Source organism: Apodemus sylvaticus, chromosome 17 (genome assembly GCF_947179515.1).
Source record: "Apodemus sylvaticus chromosome 17, mApoSyl1.1, whole genome shotgun sequence".
NCBI classification, from domain to species: Eukaryota; Metazoa; Chordata; class Mammalia; order Rodentia; family Muridae; genus Apodemus; species Apodemus sylvaticus.
Window position 1 is genome coordinate 78,561,126 of NC_067488.1, and position 15,310 is coordinate 78,576,435.

Here is a 15,310-nt window from a genome sequence, read left to right on the forward strand (position 1 = left end):
ACTACATACAAAATCATTATAGATTTAAATTGTTTTTTTTTTGTTGTTGTTGTTGCTTTATGGATACTGATAATTATAAAAGCATTTACTTCTAACTTTAAAAGAGCATAAGATAACTTTAAAAAACCAATAAAATAATTTCATTAGAAAGTTCTTCTTCAAGAAATGGCTTGCTCTTAACAATGGGCTTTTAAATTTTTTAAGTAAATAATTTAAAAAATGTTAAGATAAATTGTTTGGCTAAGACACTGCTTTAAGTTTGCCATATGAGGATTTAAGCCTCTGATGTTCTCAAGATAGATGGCAAAATAAATATTGAGAGATATAACTTGGAGAAAGCTATTGTAAGTATTTGTCAACAGTTTATGATATACTTCCATTCCTTAACAAAGAGAACATTAACGTAAAATCTCTCCAAATAAAGTTTTAACATCTCCAATAAAGATTTGGTGTAATAATAAAGTGTTGTAAGATAAAATCATAGAAATATTTTTAAAAGGAATGTTTTAAGAGCATGATGAAATGTTTGTTCCTTATTTTAAACAGCAATTAAATTGATTATTATTAATTGTTAATCTATTACATGGCAAGCCTTTTTTGACAAGATTAAGAATTGTTATCTAAATTGTTAAAAGTTTGCCTCATGGTTCCTCAGAAAACTGGGCATGTCACTTCCTGAGGACCCTGTTATACCACTACTGGGAATATATCCAGAGGATTCTTCAGCATGCAATAAGGACACATGCTCAACTATGTTCATAGCAGCCCTATTTGTAGTAGCCAGAAGCTGGAAAGAACCTAGGTGTCCTTCAACTGAGGAATGGATACAAAAAAATGTGGTATATTTACACAATGGAGTACTATTCAGCCATTAGAAACGATGAATTCATGAAATTCTTAGACAAATGGATGGAGCTGGAGAACATCATACTAAGTGAGGTAACCCATTCTCAAAAGATCAATCATGGTATGCACTCACTGATAAGTGGATATTAGACTAGAAAATTTGAATACCCAGGACATAATCCACAAATTAAATGATGTACAAAAAGAATGGAGGAGTGGCCCCTGGTTCTGGAAAGACTCAGTGCAAGAGTATAGGGGAATTCCAGAACAGGGAAGTGGGAAGGGGTAGAGAGAAGAATAGGGGGACGGAAGAAGGCTTATGGGACTTGCAGGGAGTGGGGACCCAGAAAAGGGGAAATCATTTGCAATGTAAATAAAAAAAATAAATAAATTAAGATTTGTTAAAGAGGAAAAAAATTTGCCTCATACATGTTTTTATATTTTTATAGATTTATACATGCATCCTATAAAAATGCATCTACTGTGGGAGTAAAGCTCATATAATTAGACCACATGTTTATTCTTTTGAGTTTCCCCATGCTTCAGCACAGATAATTGAATTGGGTGCTGTAGCTGCTCTTTTTAAAATGTTAAAAATCAAATTTTTGATTTCTATATTGATAATATATACATATAGCTCATGGCTTTCACTGCTTAAAATTGTTTGTTTTCTAAATTCTACCTATTCTTAAATTTTACAATTATTTATACAAATACAATTCAAAAAAATTAATTAAAAATATGCATATGACTATTAACAGCTTTTCAAGCTTTTTAGTTATAGCTGTTTTAACAGAAGAAACAACAACAAAAAAGAAAATTAGTCATTACATATGTTATTTTTCTATACTGAATGTTCCAAATCAGATTAAGACAAATATTATAACTGACTATTACAGTCAGTCATTTGAGATGTTTTATTAACAATTTGATATTAGTCATATTATTGAGATTCCTCATAATTCTAAAGACAAGATATTGTGGAACAGGCCCATAAAAACTTTACAACAATATTTTTATAATAAAAGGGAAAAATCACATCTTTATATACCACAAAAATTTAAAAATTTTAATGCTAGGGATCTCTCTGAGTGTAGATAAGAGGGCATGTTTGTGTTTTTTCTGCAGGATGCTGAAGAACCATCCTAGCTGCCAGAGTATGCTAATGCTGAGACAAAGAATGATGCTGATTATAATCACTGAAAATGGCCACAATCCTCAACACCTGTGGATGCCTCCTACTCATGCTGATATAACAGACATTTACAGATTCAACACCCCTCTTTGCATGGCAATTTTATTTAGCTAAAAATTAAACAAATTATAAACATATTAAAGTGGAGATGTTGGCAACTGCTGATTGACCCCCTTCAGGGTGTCAAAAGGCCATATATTTACATTTTACAGATTTCAAGTGGAGACTTGAACACATAGAACATGGCTTGCCATTTATTTTCTTTAAGACATCCACAGGATTCACTTTGGTTGTTTAGGACCCTTGAAAGAGCCTCTGGACTTCTCCTCAGGGGATTTCATCCAAGTAAAACATAATTTTACACCCCTAGGTAGCTTTCTAACAGATGATGAATCCTGCAAGGCCTATAATCCCTCTACAAAGGGATGTTGCACACTTTTACGAATTATGTTTGCTACCCATGCAAAATCTCCCAATCTACATTGGCAAATAGGCTATGAATGGGGTCTTCACCTCTATGTACTTGGCTTAGATGAAGGTATTATTTTTTCTATTAAGCTCCTAAAGAGCCTTTATATCATGCCCAGCCAGTCCCAATGGGACCTAATCCTGTGTTGGTACTTCATCCTGTTCCTCCTAGAGGAATTGATCAGGACACCACCCATGCTCCTTCTCTTAAAGGCACCTCCCAACTTTCTGTATTTCCCCTCTGACCACCAGCTAAGCCATCAGCCAGTACACTGCCTGCCTGTACAGCCAGCTGCCACTAAGAATCTTGTACTTTCTTTAGTTAATCAGACTTTTCTCACCTTAAATGAAACTTCCCCTGAACTTGTTGAAGATTGCTTGTTGTGCTACCATTCTCAACCACCCCTTTATGAAGGAATTGCTGTTCTTGGTGATCCCCCCCCCCCACCTCATGCTGATGATCCATTGCACTGCCATTAGCAAAAGGGTGCTTGGCCAGGTCTTTCATTAACCCAAATATCTGGCCTGGGACTTTGTGTGATCTCTAGTGGAACAAATGCCCCCTCAGTTTATGCTCACTTGTGTAATGAAACTTATTTTCCCCCTCCTGGCAATTATTTTATTCTCCCCCCCTCCAGGAGGGAACCTGGTGTGCGTGCCTTGATGGCCTTACACCTTGCCTCTCTGCCTTAGGTTTTCAAAATCAAAAGGATGGAGAGAGCCCTGAGTTTTACATCCTTATTAATATGATTCCTCATTTAATTTATTATCACTCTGAAGAATTTTTTCACCTGTGGGATCAATCCACATCCACTGGAGACTGCACTTCTTTGAGCCACCCTCGCAGAAAACCTATCTTTGCTGTTACTATCTCTGTCCTACTTGGCCTTGGAGCTATGGGACCAGGGGCAGGTATTTCTTCCTTTGTTCTTTCTAACTCTAGGTACACAGAGGTAAGTGCCACCATTGATCAAGACATCCAACGCCTTCAGCAGGGGATAATTGATCTTTCCCACTCTGTTGACTCCCTAGCTGAGATTGTCCTCTAAAATAGGTGGGGACTTGATCTCCTGTCGCTCCAACAGGGTGGACTTTGTACAGTTTTAAAAGAAGAGTGCTGTTTTTATGCTAGTAAGACAGGAGTTGTAAAAAATAGCATGAAAATAGTCAGATAAAGACTAGAAAAATGTAAGAGAGGAAGAGAACAGAAAGAAAGTTGGTATGAAAATTGGCTTTCCACCTCTCCATGGCTCACTACACCTTTACGCAGTATCATAGGACCCTTTGTAGGTCTATTATTGTTATATTCTTTTGGACCATGGACTTTTAAACACCTCACCACCCTAATTAAGAAGCAGGTGGATGACTTGGCAGCCAAGCCCATTCAGGTACATTACCATTGTTTGGCTATGGAGGATTGAGAGATGGCTACCTAAACCCCCAGGGCAAAACAGCCCAAACAGCACACTCGAGTACCCTAACAGAGAGAGCATTCCTGTCTCAGCCATTCCAGCTGGGACTCCAGAAGGAGCCCCACAAGCTGAAGGCACCAATAACAATAAACTTGCTGGGCAGTTAGCCAACGACAGGCAACTTTCCAGGGCCATTCCCACCTAAGACCGGAGTTTCTGGAGGCTGGCAGAGACGTCCAAATGGGACCGGGATGATGGATGACCGGGTTGATTCCTAAGACGGGCGCTGCCCCATTATCTTGGTGTCTCATCTGCTTTCCATCAATGGCTATCTGACCTCTGCTCTCTACTATATAGAGAAGGGAGAGATGCCAGGAGCCATCCTCACTTAGATCTCAATGCCAAGAGCTCTCAATACCAGGAGCCATCCCCACCTAGATCTCGCTGCCAGGAGATCTTGATACCAGGAGTCATTCTCACTTAGATCTCCATGCCAGGAGCCATTCTTAAGTAGATCTCAAAACCCCTCCTTTTGAAGCTCATCTGTGAATAGGTTACTATAGCAACCGCTTTCCACTTCACCTCCTCATAACCCCCTTTTTTATCATGCCAAGGTTCCAGAAGCAATAACTAGCCTTTCCCACAAATTCTGAGAAACTGTTTCTTAGAAATGATGCCAGTCCCCTGAGATTGTTCCCCCTTAACCCCTCCCTACACCTATATATTTCCCTTTAAATTAGATTGTGTAAAAAATAAAACTTGACAGTTTGATTGGTATACTGACTTGCTGTCTGTCTTCTCATGTCTCTTGTCTCTCGCCTTTCTCTTAGGTAGTTCCGGGGACCCTGTTGACTGTCCTGCGGGTCAGGACACCATACCGGTGGCTGTTGGGATTCATAAATATCATAGAGAGATCTGCAAGTGGTTGTTTCCTCCCTTGGAAGATTGCATGGAACCTTCTGGTACATTGGAATTTGGCTCTCAGAGTAATGGCTTTCAAATCTACCTTTCAGTGACTGTATTGCATGTTGTCTTCAGCAATAGGGACTGGTGTAATCAAGGGCAATAGCAATAGCCTATAATAGTTGGGGTGTGTCTTGGGAAACTCCAATGAACCACTCAAGAGGAAGCTTTTCATTCTTGGTGTGGAATTCTTCTTTAATAGTCTGTGACTCTTATGGGGGCAATTGTCAGCCCAGATACGAAGATTCCATTTAAATTATATGTGTGTGTACACCCCCCCAAACAAAACGAAACCAAAAAGAAAACATATTCTATGCTTACATTCCAAATGATTTTCCCTTTCCTGGTTCCCCCTCCTCATAAGTTCCCTAAGTCCTCTTCCCTCTCCCCATTCTCCTATCAACCCCCTCCTACTTCTCTGTCCTGGCGCTCCCCTACAGTGCTGGAGCAAGCCTTTTCAGGATCTGGGACCTCTGCTTCCTTCTTCTTGGGAGTCATTGATATGTGAATTGTCTCTTGGGTACTCAGAGTTTCTGAGTTAATATCCACTTATCAGTGACTGGGTTACCTCACTTAGGATGATATTTTCCAGATCCAACCATTTGCTTAAGAATTTCATGAATTCATTCTTTTTAATTGCTGAGTAGTATTCCATCATGTAAATATACCACATTTTCTATATCCATTCCTCCATTGAGGGACATCTGGCTTCTTTCCAGCTTCTGGCTATTATAAATAAGGCTGCTATAAACATAGTGGAGCATGTGTCCTTATTGCATGCTGGGGAATCCTCTGTGTATATGCCCAGTAGTTGTATTGCAGGGTCCTCCAGAAGTGTTATGCCCAGTTTTTTGAGGAACAGCCAGACTGATTTCCAGAGTGGTTGTACCAACTTGCATTCCTACCAGCAGTGGAGGACTGTTCCTCTTCCTCCACATCCTGGCCAACATCTACTATCTCCTGAGTTTTTAATCTTAGCCATTCTGACTGGTGTAAGGTGAAATCTCAGGTTGTTTTGATTTGCATTTCTGTAATGACTAGTGATATTGAACATTTCTTAGAGTTAGAAAGAGTAATTCTCAAATTCATCTGGAATAACAAAAAAACCAGGATAGCTAAAATCATTCTCAACAGTAAAAGAACTTCCAGGGAATCAGTATACCGAACCTCAAGCAGTACTACGGAACAATAGTGTTAAAAACTGCATGGTATTGGTACAGTGACAGGCACGTAGATCAATGCAATAGGATTGAAGACCCAGAAATGAACACACACACCTATGGTCACTTGATCTTTGACAGAGGAGCTGAAAACATCCAGTGGAAAAAAGATAGCCTTTTCAATAAATGGTGCTGGTTCAACTGGAGGTCAGCTTGCAGAAGATTGTGAATTGATCCATTCTTATCTCCTTGTACTAAGCTCAACTCCAAGTGTATCAAGGACCTCAACATAAGACCAGACACACTGAAACTAATAGAAAAGAAACTGGGGAAGACCCTTGAGGACATGGGCACAGGGGAAATGTTCCTGAATAGAACACCAATAGCTTATGCTCTAAGATCAAAAATTGACAAATGGGACCTCATAAAATTACAGTTTCTGTAAGGCAAAAGACACTGTCAAGCAGACAAAATGGCAACCAATAAATTGGGAAAGGATCTTCACCAACCCTAAATCTGATAGAGGGCTAATATCCAATATATACAAAGAACTCAAGAAGCTAGATGCCAGAGAGCCAAATAACCCTATTAAAAAATGGGGTACAGAGCTAAACAAAGAATTTTCACATGAAGAACTTCGAATGGCTGAGAAACTCCTTAAGAAATGTTCAACATCACGTTTTTCCTTAATAAAGGGTCTTTGTTATGAACCTGGGGTTCATCACCACACAGCACTCTAACATACACCTGCCCACACAAAAGTTGGAAGGCCAGCAATGCCCCCAATCCTCCTATTGCCAACTCACCCTTCGCACTGAAATTTCAAGCCTATGAAACCATATCCAATTTTTACATGGACAGTGCAGATTCAACACAGGCCCTTATGCTTTCACAGGAAGTACTCTTCCCTAGCAAACTATTCTCCAAGACCAAATTAAAGTTGATTTTGAAAATAAGTGTACCATTAGGTAATGATGATCTCTTAAAATATACTAAAATTTGAGAAATGAGGCAAACATTAATTTATTGCAAAGGCTAAATGTAAAAGGCTGCATATTCACACATTATAGTAGTACATTTGGACTATGACTTGTAATCCATCCTTCAATAAATTGTTACTTGATAATTGATTAATTTCTTTTTACTCTAAATGTGTGAACAAATGTGAGTTCGTATGAATCATATTATGAGGCATAGTCCACTTATTGCTACAAAGAAAAATAAAAAAAATTTAAAATACTAGTACAGTTTTAAAATGCTATGAAATCAAAACATTTGAATACAATTGGATACTAAGCTAATATTATACTGCTTAGACATGCCCAAATACTCAGAACAATATTGCTTAGAATATGTATTAGTCTAATATTTATAACCATACTTCCTTATACACAATATCTAATGCTAGACCTTAACTCAAACTACAATATTGCATTGGTTTAAAATATGTGTATGGTAAACAAAATTTCTCCAGATTGTATTCAAGTACCAACAGTGTTTTCATCTATGAGGAATCAGATGAATTAAATTTTCTTGCTTTGTATTTTGTTAAATTATTTAGATCATTTGTCTAGTCCTTCAAAGGTCTTCAGGATGAAATTATCTCAGTGTCCCTAGAACTGAATTATATTGATGCACTACCATGCCTTCCTTTTTTTTTTTTAACAAAGGCTGTGATATCACAGAGGTTGCAGTAAAATGATAGGTGCTCTGTTTGTATATTATCTTTCTATTCTAGGGTTCTTAAGGGGAAACAATGAGAGTCTGTGTTAGGGTGAGTTGGTAAATACTGATAGGACATACTCAAATAATAAACTTTAAATTTTGGAACTTGGTGTGAAGTAGAAACTTAAGGGTTCTTTGTAAAGTCAGTTGTGTTGGCAGATGGTATTTTGCTGGGGTAAACACATGAAGGAGTATTTTTCCTGAAACAGGTACAAGTGAAAGAATGCTTTGTTAAAGCAGATACCTGAAGGAATGTTTTCCTGAAGCAGACACAGATGAAAGGATGTTTTGCTAAAGCAAACACATGAAAAGGGACTTGATGAAGGGTTCTTTGGTAATGACATGCATGTATTGTTTCACTTTACATGGATTGTTGAGCTCCATTTGTCATGACTCCATAGAGAGAAACACATTTTAAAAAAAGACCTTCTGGTGTTGTGCTGGCAGCATCTTGCCACTTCCTTAGACCTGGGCCTATTAGCAGAGTGGGGTCAACTGATACAGACTCATGTGCTCATGTGGAGTTTTGCTAAGACAAACATGCTGAGCCAAAACACATGATGAGGCAAGACCTGTGGATACTACATGATGTTTGAAGGGAGTTATAATTAGGTCTCAATAGACTATGAGAAGGGCTTGCTTGTAGAGCTTGCTTTGTAACACTTCTTGGTCTCGTGTCTTTGTTGATCTTCACTTTGTTGAGAGAGGCACAGCTGAGAACTTCTCCTGGCATCCCTTGTGGTCTTGGTCCCTTCTGTTGACTTGACTGAGGCCTGGATGTTCCTACTAGTTTGTGCCAGAGCTGCTGCTATCCCAACATAACTGAACTGGACTGCTGGTATATCTGGGAAGTGACTGTAAGTGGATTGAGCTGCTGCTGCTGACTGGTGAACTGAAGTGTGGATTACTTGACAACTCAGATGGGGTTTGCTCCAAAGAAACATTTCTAAACAGGTACATATCCCCCTTGTCTTAATAACCTTTATTTTCTACTACCTCTGATGGGTGACAGACTAGAAGGTAAATTAAAGCATTTAGAAACCAATATTAAAAGTAGAATTAAAAAACCAAACAAACAAAAAACCAAAAACAAAACAAAAAGGTAGAATTAGGGGAGGGGAACATGTCTACATTTGGCGTTTGTTATCAGACATGAATCAGTGGTCAAATAAGGTAATGGATCTTGGGGGCTAGTTTTTAAAATATAACTTTTTTAGTAAGGGAGAGGAAAAAGGCAAAACCTATTTGCTATGTTTGCCATGCTTGGGTTTATATTTTTCATGATCAGGCCTGCTAGATCCCCTTCAACTTCCTCATCTAATGCTACAAATAAGACAGATTATGAATGATGGTTATGTTGGTGCATGCTAGGGGTTACCATGATTATTCAACAGTGCAGGGTACTTGGTAATCTGAATTATGCATAATTTATTTCCAGACTATTCTTCTAAGGCACTTACTTCTAAGTGGATTTACAGCAATGATTTTTTTTTAATTTAGGTTCTCCTTAAAGCACAAATTTAGATGGAGAAGTAGGTGTAGTTATCTAACATAGACAAATATAAGAGGGAAAACAGAATGAGATAGTAAGTAGGAAATACAATATAGGGTTTTGATAGTCAGGCTTTATGGAATGAATATATATAATTTTGGGGTCATCCTAAGAAAGGGAATGTGTACCTGAAGGAAGACTGGCTAAAACATTAATCTACTTGCCACCATCTTCACTTGAAGATTTCATTTGGGTCATTATGTCTCTGTGACTTGCTGATACACAAAATGGTTTCTCAAGCTTTGAGATCTCAGGACACAGAGAAGAGTACACATACTGGGTTCTTAAAGCAGAGTGATATTAATTTATCTGCAATACATGTAAGTTCGCAGAGGACTGTGTGTTGTAGTTCTTCTGAAATAAGAACTGGTCTTAAGAATGAGATACTTCTGAACCAGAGACAACAGCTTTAAGAGAAACATACAAATGCTGCCTTTTGCTTTTGTAACCCTAAGGGTCAAAGGGGCACCAGGTGCTTTTAAGAACCCTTTGAAGAATGCTTACAAGAGTAAAAATGATGAGTTGAAACAACAATCAAATGATAATTGATATTGTCTAGAAAATAACAATCTGAACAGGAATTCTTAAATTTTGCATAATGAAATCAGTTAGACTAAGACTGCCGCTACCCAGTAAAAAGCAGTGTATAAACAGCTGATCCAGGGAAAGTATATCTCTTGAAATAATTAGTAGTTAATTGCTGGGTGGTGGTGGCACACACCTGTAATCCCAGCACTCTGGGAGGCAGAGGCAGGCGAATTTCTGAGTTTGAGGCCAGCCTGGTCTACAGAGTGAGTTCTAGGACAGCTAGGGCCTTACAGAGGAATCCTGTCTCAAAAAAAAAAAAAAAAAAAAAAAAAAAAAAAAAAAAAACTAAAAAAAAAAAAAAAACAAAAAAAACAAAAAACAAATCCAAAAAAAAAACCCCAAAGAATATTAGTAATTAATTAAGAAATGGGAGATAAGCTTATATATAGAATCTGAACAGAAATAGAGACATTGCTACTCTACAGAGGAAACAAAGAGAGAGTGTGGAAAAACAGAGACTACTAGAGAGGGACTATAAGAAATGACAGAACTCAAAGAATAGAATGAGGTTGTAGATTTGGACACAGGAAACAAAGTTCCTCAAAACATTAATTATCCCTCTGTGAGTACATTATACTCATATTCATGACAAAGGTAGGAATATCACTACAATTCAAAATTTTAGAGAATATAAAGGATGAATAGGACTGAAAAATCACAGTCACAAAGACAGTGTATAAACTTTCTAGAATGCCTGGTATAGTAAAAAGATGAATAAAGTAAATAAAGATGGTAAAATTTTAATTATTCATCTAAGTACTCTGAAAAAAATCTTGTTCTGCAGTTATCCTGTACTTCAATAAATTCCTTAATTATAATAAGTACTAATGGTGCAATCCTCAGCTAAATCTGCTTCTAGTATATGAGTAAAATAAAAATATGAATATAACACACTTTAAATATTAATTCACACAATTGTTCCCAGAATCAAGTTTAAAGTCTTATATATGGCCCTTAATTATTTGTACTGATTTTGGTTTTACTGATTTGAAATATTTTAGGACTAATTCTAAGTTTTTTGTTTATTCAGTTCTTTTTGTTATCATGCTTCATCATCTCTTCTTAAAAATATATGAATACTTTGCTATATAAAATTTACAACAATATGAACCAAGCAGTAACCCCAAAGCTCCCAGGCACTTAACCACCAACCAAAGATTGCACATGGAGGGACCCATGGCTCTAGCCACATGGGTAGCAGATGATGGCCAGGTTGGACATCAGTGAGAGGAGAGGCCCTTGGACCTGTGAAGGTTCATTGCCCCAGGGTAGGAGAATGCCAGGTCAGGAAAGTGGGAATCAGTGGATTAGTGAGCAGGGGGAGGGGGAATGGGTTACGGGGTTTTCAGAGGGGACCTGAGGAAAGGGAATAGCATTTGAAATGTAAATAAAGAAAATATCTAATAAAAATAATTAAAAATAAATAAATAAAATTTAGGCATTACCATTCCAGTGTTAAACTTGTCCCCACATAGAGAATGTGGAATTCTTGTATGAATGATCAAGTGTTATTCTTCATTAGAAGAAAAACACATTAAATAAAGGTGTGTCTATTTATATAATAAACACTTAGAATTTACTTGGAGTAGGAGTGAGTTCATTTATTTTAAGGTTTATTTTTGCCCTAAGACAATTAGAAACATAAGAAGCAGAAGATTAATCCATTCACAGAATCATACAGCATAAAAATGCCTAAGTGATGATTCAAGATCAGAAATTGAAAGATAGAGCAAAAATTGAAAGCAGAAGACAATAGCTTGATGAAAGGAGATGCACAGAAATAAAAAGAGCAAGAGAAAGTAAAAAGGATGATAAGCATTGAACAATCTGTATATTCAGTTAGTGTAGTAAATGCTAAATCTTAAATAACAAATATGCAACATATTTATATTTTGCAATGTGGTTTTATTAAAAAATTAGTGTATTTTACACAGTTTACCTTGCAGAGCTATAAATAGATATAAAGCATCAGAAAAAGGAAAAGAATGAGTGGCCGAATTCAAATATTAAACTACTTCACTCATTCAAGAATTTTCCCATAAATATTACAGGTTAACATCATACTCTTAAGTAAAAAGGAATCAAACAAGCTGCACAGCCTTGGTTCCTGCTAACTACGATCTTCACAGACTTTTGAGCAACTGCTTTCATGCCATCTCCTCAAGAAGCAATTTTCCCAGAGAGCATGGGCACAGTTTGCAATGACACCCATGGTAATTTCATCCTCCGTGGCTTCTCTGACAAGCCATGTTTAGAGAAGGTACTTTTTGGGGTAATTTTGGTCTTTTATTGTTTGACTCTTGCTGGAAATACAATCATAATTTTTGTTTCCTCAAAGGACCCAAAACTGCAGATCCCAATGTACTTCTTCCTTTCCAACCTTTCCTTATTAGATATTTGTTTCACAAGCAGCTGTGTTCCTCAGATGTTGGTTAATTTGAGAAGTCCAAAGAAAACTATCACCTATAGTGGCTGTGCCACTCAGCTCTACATCTTCCTGTGGCTTGGTGCCACTGAATGTGTCCTTCTTGTTGTCATGGCTGTGGACCGCTATGTGGCAGTGTGCCATCCTCTGAGATACATAACTGTCATGCACCCTAAAGTCTGTCTGCAGCTGGCTGTCCTTGCTTGGGGTTCTGGCTTGGTTCAGTCTCTGATCCAATCTACTGCTACCCTCAAGTTGCCCTTTTGCTCTCAGAGGGTAGTAGATGACATTGTGTGTGAAGTTCCAGCCCTGATTCAGCTCTCCACTGCAGATACTACCTACAATGAAGTGCAGATGTCCATATCCAGTGTTATCCTCCTAGTGTTACCCTTGGCCATCATTCTTTCCTCCTATGGTGCTATTGTGAAATCTGTGCTGAAGATAAAGTCACCTGCAGGGCAGAAAAAAGCATTTGGCACCTGTACTTCTCACCTTCTTGTAGTTTCCCTGTTCTATGGTACTGTCACAGGTGTCTATCTTCAACCTAAGACTCACTATGCTCATGAATGGGGCAAGTTTCTCACTCTTTTCTACACTGTAATAACTCCAACTCTTAACCCTCTCATTTATACATTGAAGAACAAGGAAGTAAAAGAAGCAGTGATAAGACTGTGGTGGAAGACTTGGATTTCCACAAAGATAACTAAAGATGCTGGCATATGAGTTTCTGTTTCTTTACTTGAAAAGGCAGAACCATCTTAACTCAAAAACCTTGAGGTTGGCCTCCACAAAATCAAAAATAGCTTCATTTGGATTGGGGTGAAATGTTAGCTTCATTCATTAGGTATTGATTAGACCATCTATTTCTTCAAAGTGGTGATTGAAGTACAATGTGGTAGTTAAATTATTTTGGTAGTCATTTTCTTAAGAAATATGATACAGTTGATTTGTAATGAAGAATTACAATACTTGCAAATTAAACACTAAGCATTGCTTCATACCTTTCTACTGTTTCTATTTACTTCAGAATGTCCTGGGAGTTTAAAACAGAGCAAACCACAAATTAAACACTTTTTGAACTACAACACAGGCCTGTTTTTATTTACTTTAAAACATAAAATATTTATTTTATTTGTGTGAATACATCTGTCTGAATACATGCGATGAGAGTACAGGTTCTTGAAGGTGTCAGAAAAGAAGTTTGAATTCCCTGAGCCTGAAATTACAGAATAATCTGAGTGCTAAAATGTTACCTCAGGTCCTTAGAAAAATAGCAAGCATTCTGATCACTCTTGCTCCTTCTTTTTATTTTAAGACACCCCAAACTGGCAAATGTCCTAACAAAATCTCACACAAACTCATGCAGGTTCCATGATTTCCACTTCAGACTCTATGAGCCTATATGAGCTATGCTTAGGTCGTTCTTTAGGCTGTTGTCTTGTGTTCTTGACCACTCTGAAAGTTACAATCCTTCCTGTCCCTATTCTGCATGGTTTTCTGAGCTCTGTCTAATGATTGGCTGTGGGTGCTTGTGATGAATTCCATCAGCTGTCAGAGGAAGCCTTTCTGTATGCTTCAATCTATGAGAATAACATAATATCATTAAGAATTATTTTTTGTCAGTTGTGTTTGATTCTTCCATAGGTATATGGCCTCACCCACTTGATCCATCCTATTCCCATCACCAACCACCCCAAGTCTACCCACAAAAACAATTCTATTTCCCCTTCCCAGTGAGATCCTAGTGCTCCCACAAGCCAGTCTTTTTATAGAATATCTCTGTGTCTGTGTATTATTGCTTAATTATCTTATATTTAACAGTTAATATCCATTTCTAAGTGAGTATATATCTGATTTGTCTTTCTGGGTCTGTGTTCTGTCATTTAGTTTTCTTATAATTCCATCTATTTGCCTGCAAGATTCTGATATATTTTTCTAATACCTGAATAATACTCCATTGTGGAAATACAAAAGATTTTTTTAAACGAATTCTTGGGTGGAGAAACACCAAGGGTGTGTCCAATTTCTCGCCATTGTGAATAAAGCCTCTGTGAACAAAAGTGAGCAAGTATCCTGTGTTAGGATGGATCATCTTTTGGTATATCTGGGATCTTGAAGTATGTCAGTCCCCAATTTTATGAGAAACTGCTTTATTGATTTCCATAGTCATGAGATTTGCATTCCCATCAGCAATGGAGGAGCTCCCCTTGTTCCACCAGTATGAGTTGTCACTTCTGTGTCATTTAATTTACAGAAGCTTTTCAGTTTTGTGAGGTCCCATTTATTAACTGTTGAATTTAGTGCCTGAGCTATTGGTGTTCTTTCTAGAACACCTGTGCCAATGTATTCTAGGTTATTCCCATCTTTCTCTCTTTCTTTTTTTTTAACAACTGAGTCAACACACAATTTATTTTTCTATGGTAACCGACTTTCAAATTGAACCTTCAAAAAGTACATTTAACTACAAAAGTAAGATTAAATAGGTACTTATAAAATATATTTACCCTAAAATAGTTATGGATATAAAGTTGTAATGCCCACTTCAACAGTAAATTACACATTACATACATTGTTTAAAGGATATTTTCTTTCCATTAAGACTGTAGAAAAAACCCACAATGTTTATTGCTTATATCAAGTGCTGGTTAAAATCCACAAGACCTCCAAAAGCCAATCCTTGTGATAAAGGATTTCTCAATATACTGGTGTGAACACAGCTGTAAGATGTAACAGTTTTCAACAAGCATGCTTGTCTTTGTTTTGAGCCATTGACAGTTTGGGTCTCAGAGGAGCCTGCAGTGCTGAGTCCTGAGATGCTGGGCTTGTGAGTGTGAATACCCCTTATCTGGTTGATGTCTACTCTACCACAATGTTTCTGGGGTATGAGGCATCTGCTAACAAACCCTTGAAATTAATGCACCACTGTCACCTACTGGTGCAGAAAGGTGCTGGGTAAAACTTAATTTATAGAACATT

At 37.4% G+C, this 15,310-nt stretch overlaps 1 protein-coding gene across 1 annotated transcript; it reads left to right on the forward strand.

Moving 5' to 3' along the window:
- The first annotated feature begins 12,094 nt into the window (after positions 1-12,094).
- On the forward strand, positions 12,095-13,057 carry LOC127667429 (olfactory receptor 2H2-like). The gene has a single exon (XM_052160396.1). The coding sequence runs from the start codon at positions 12,095-12,097 to the stop codon at positions 13,055-13,057; it is 963 nt and encodes a 320-aa protein (XP_052016356.1).
- The last annotated feature ends 2,253 nt before the right edge of the window (positions 13,058-15,310 follow it).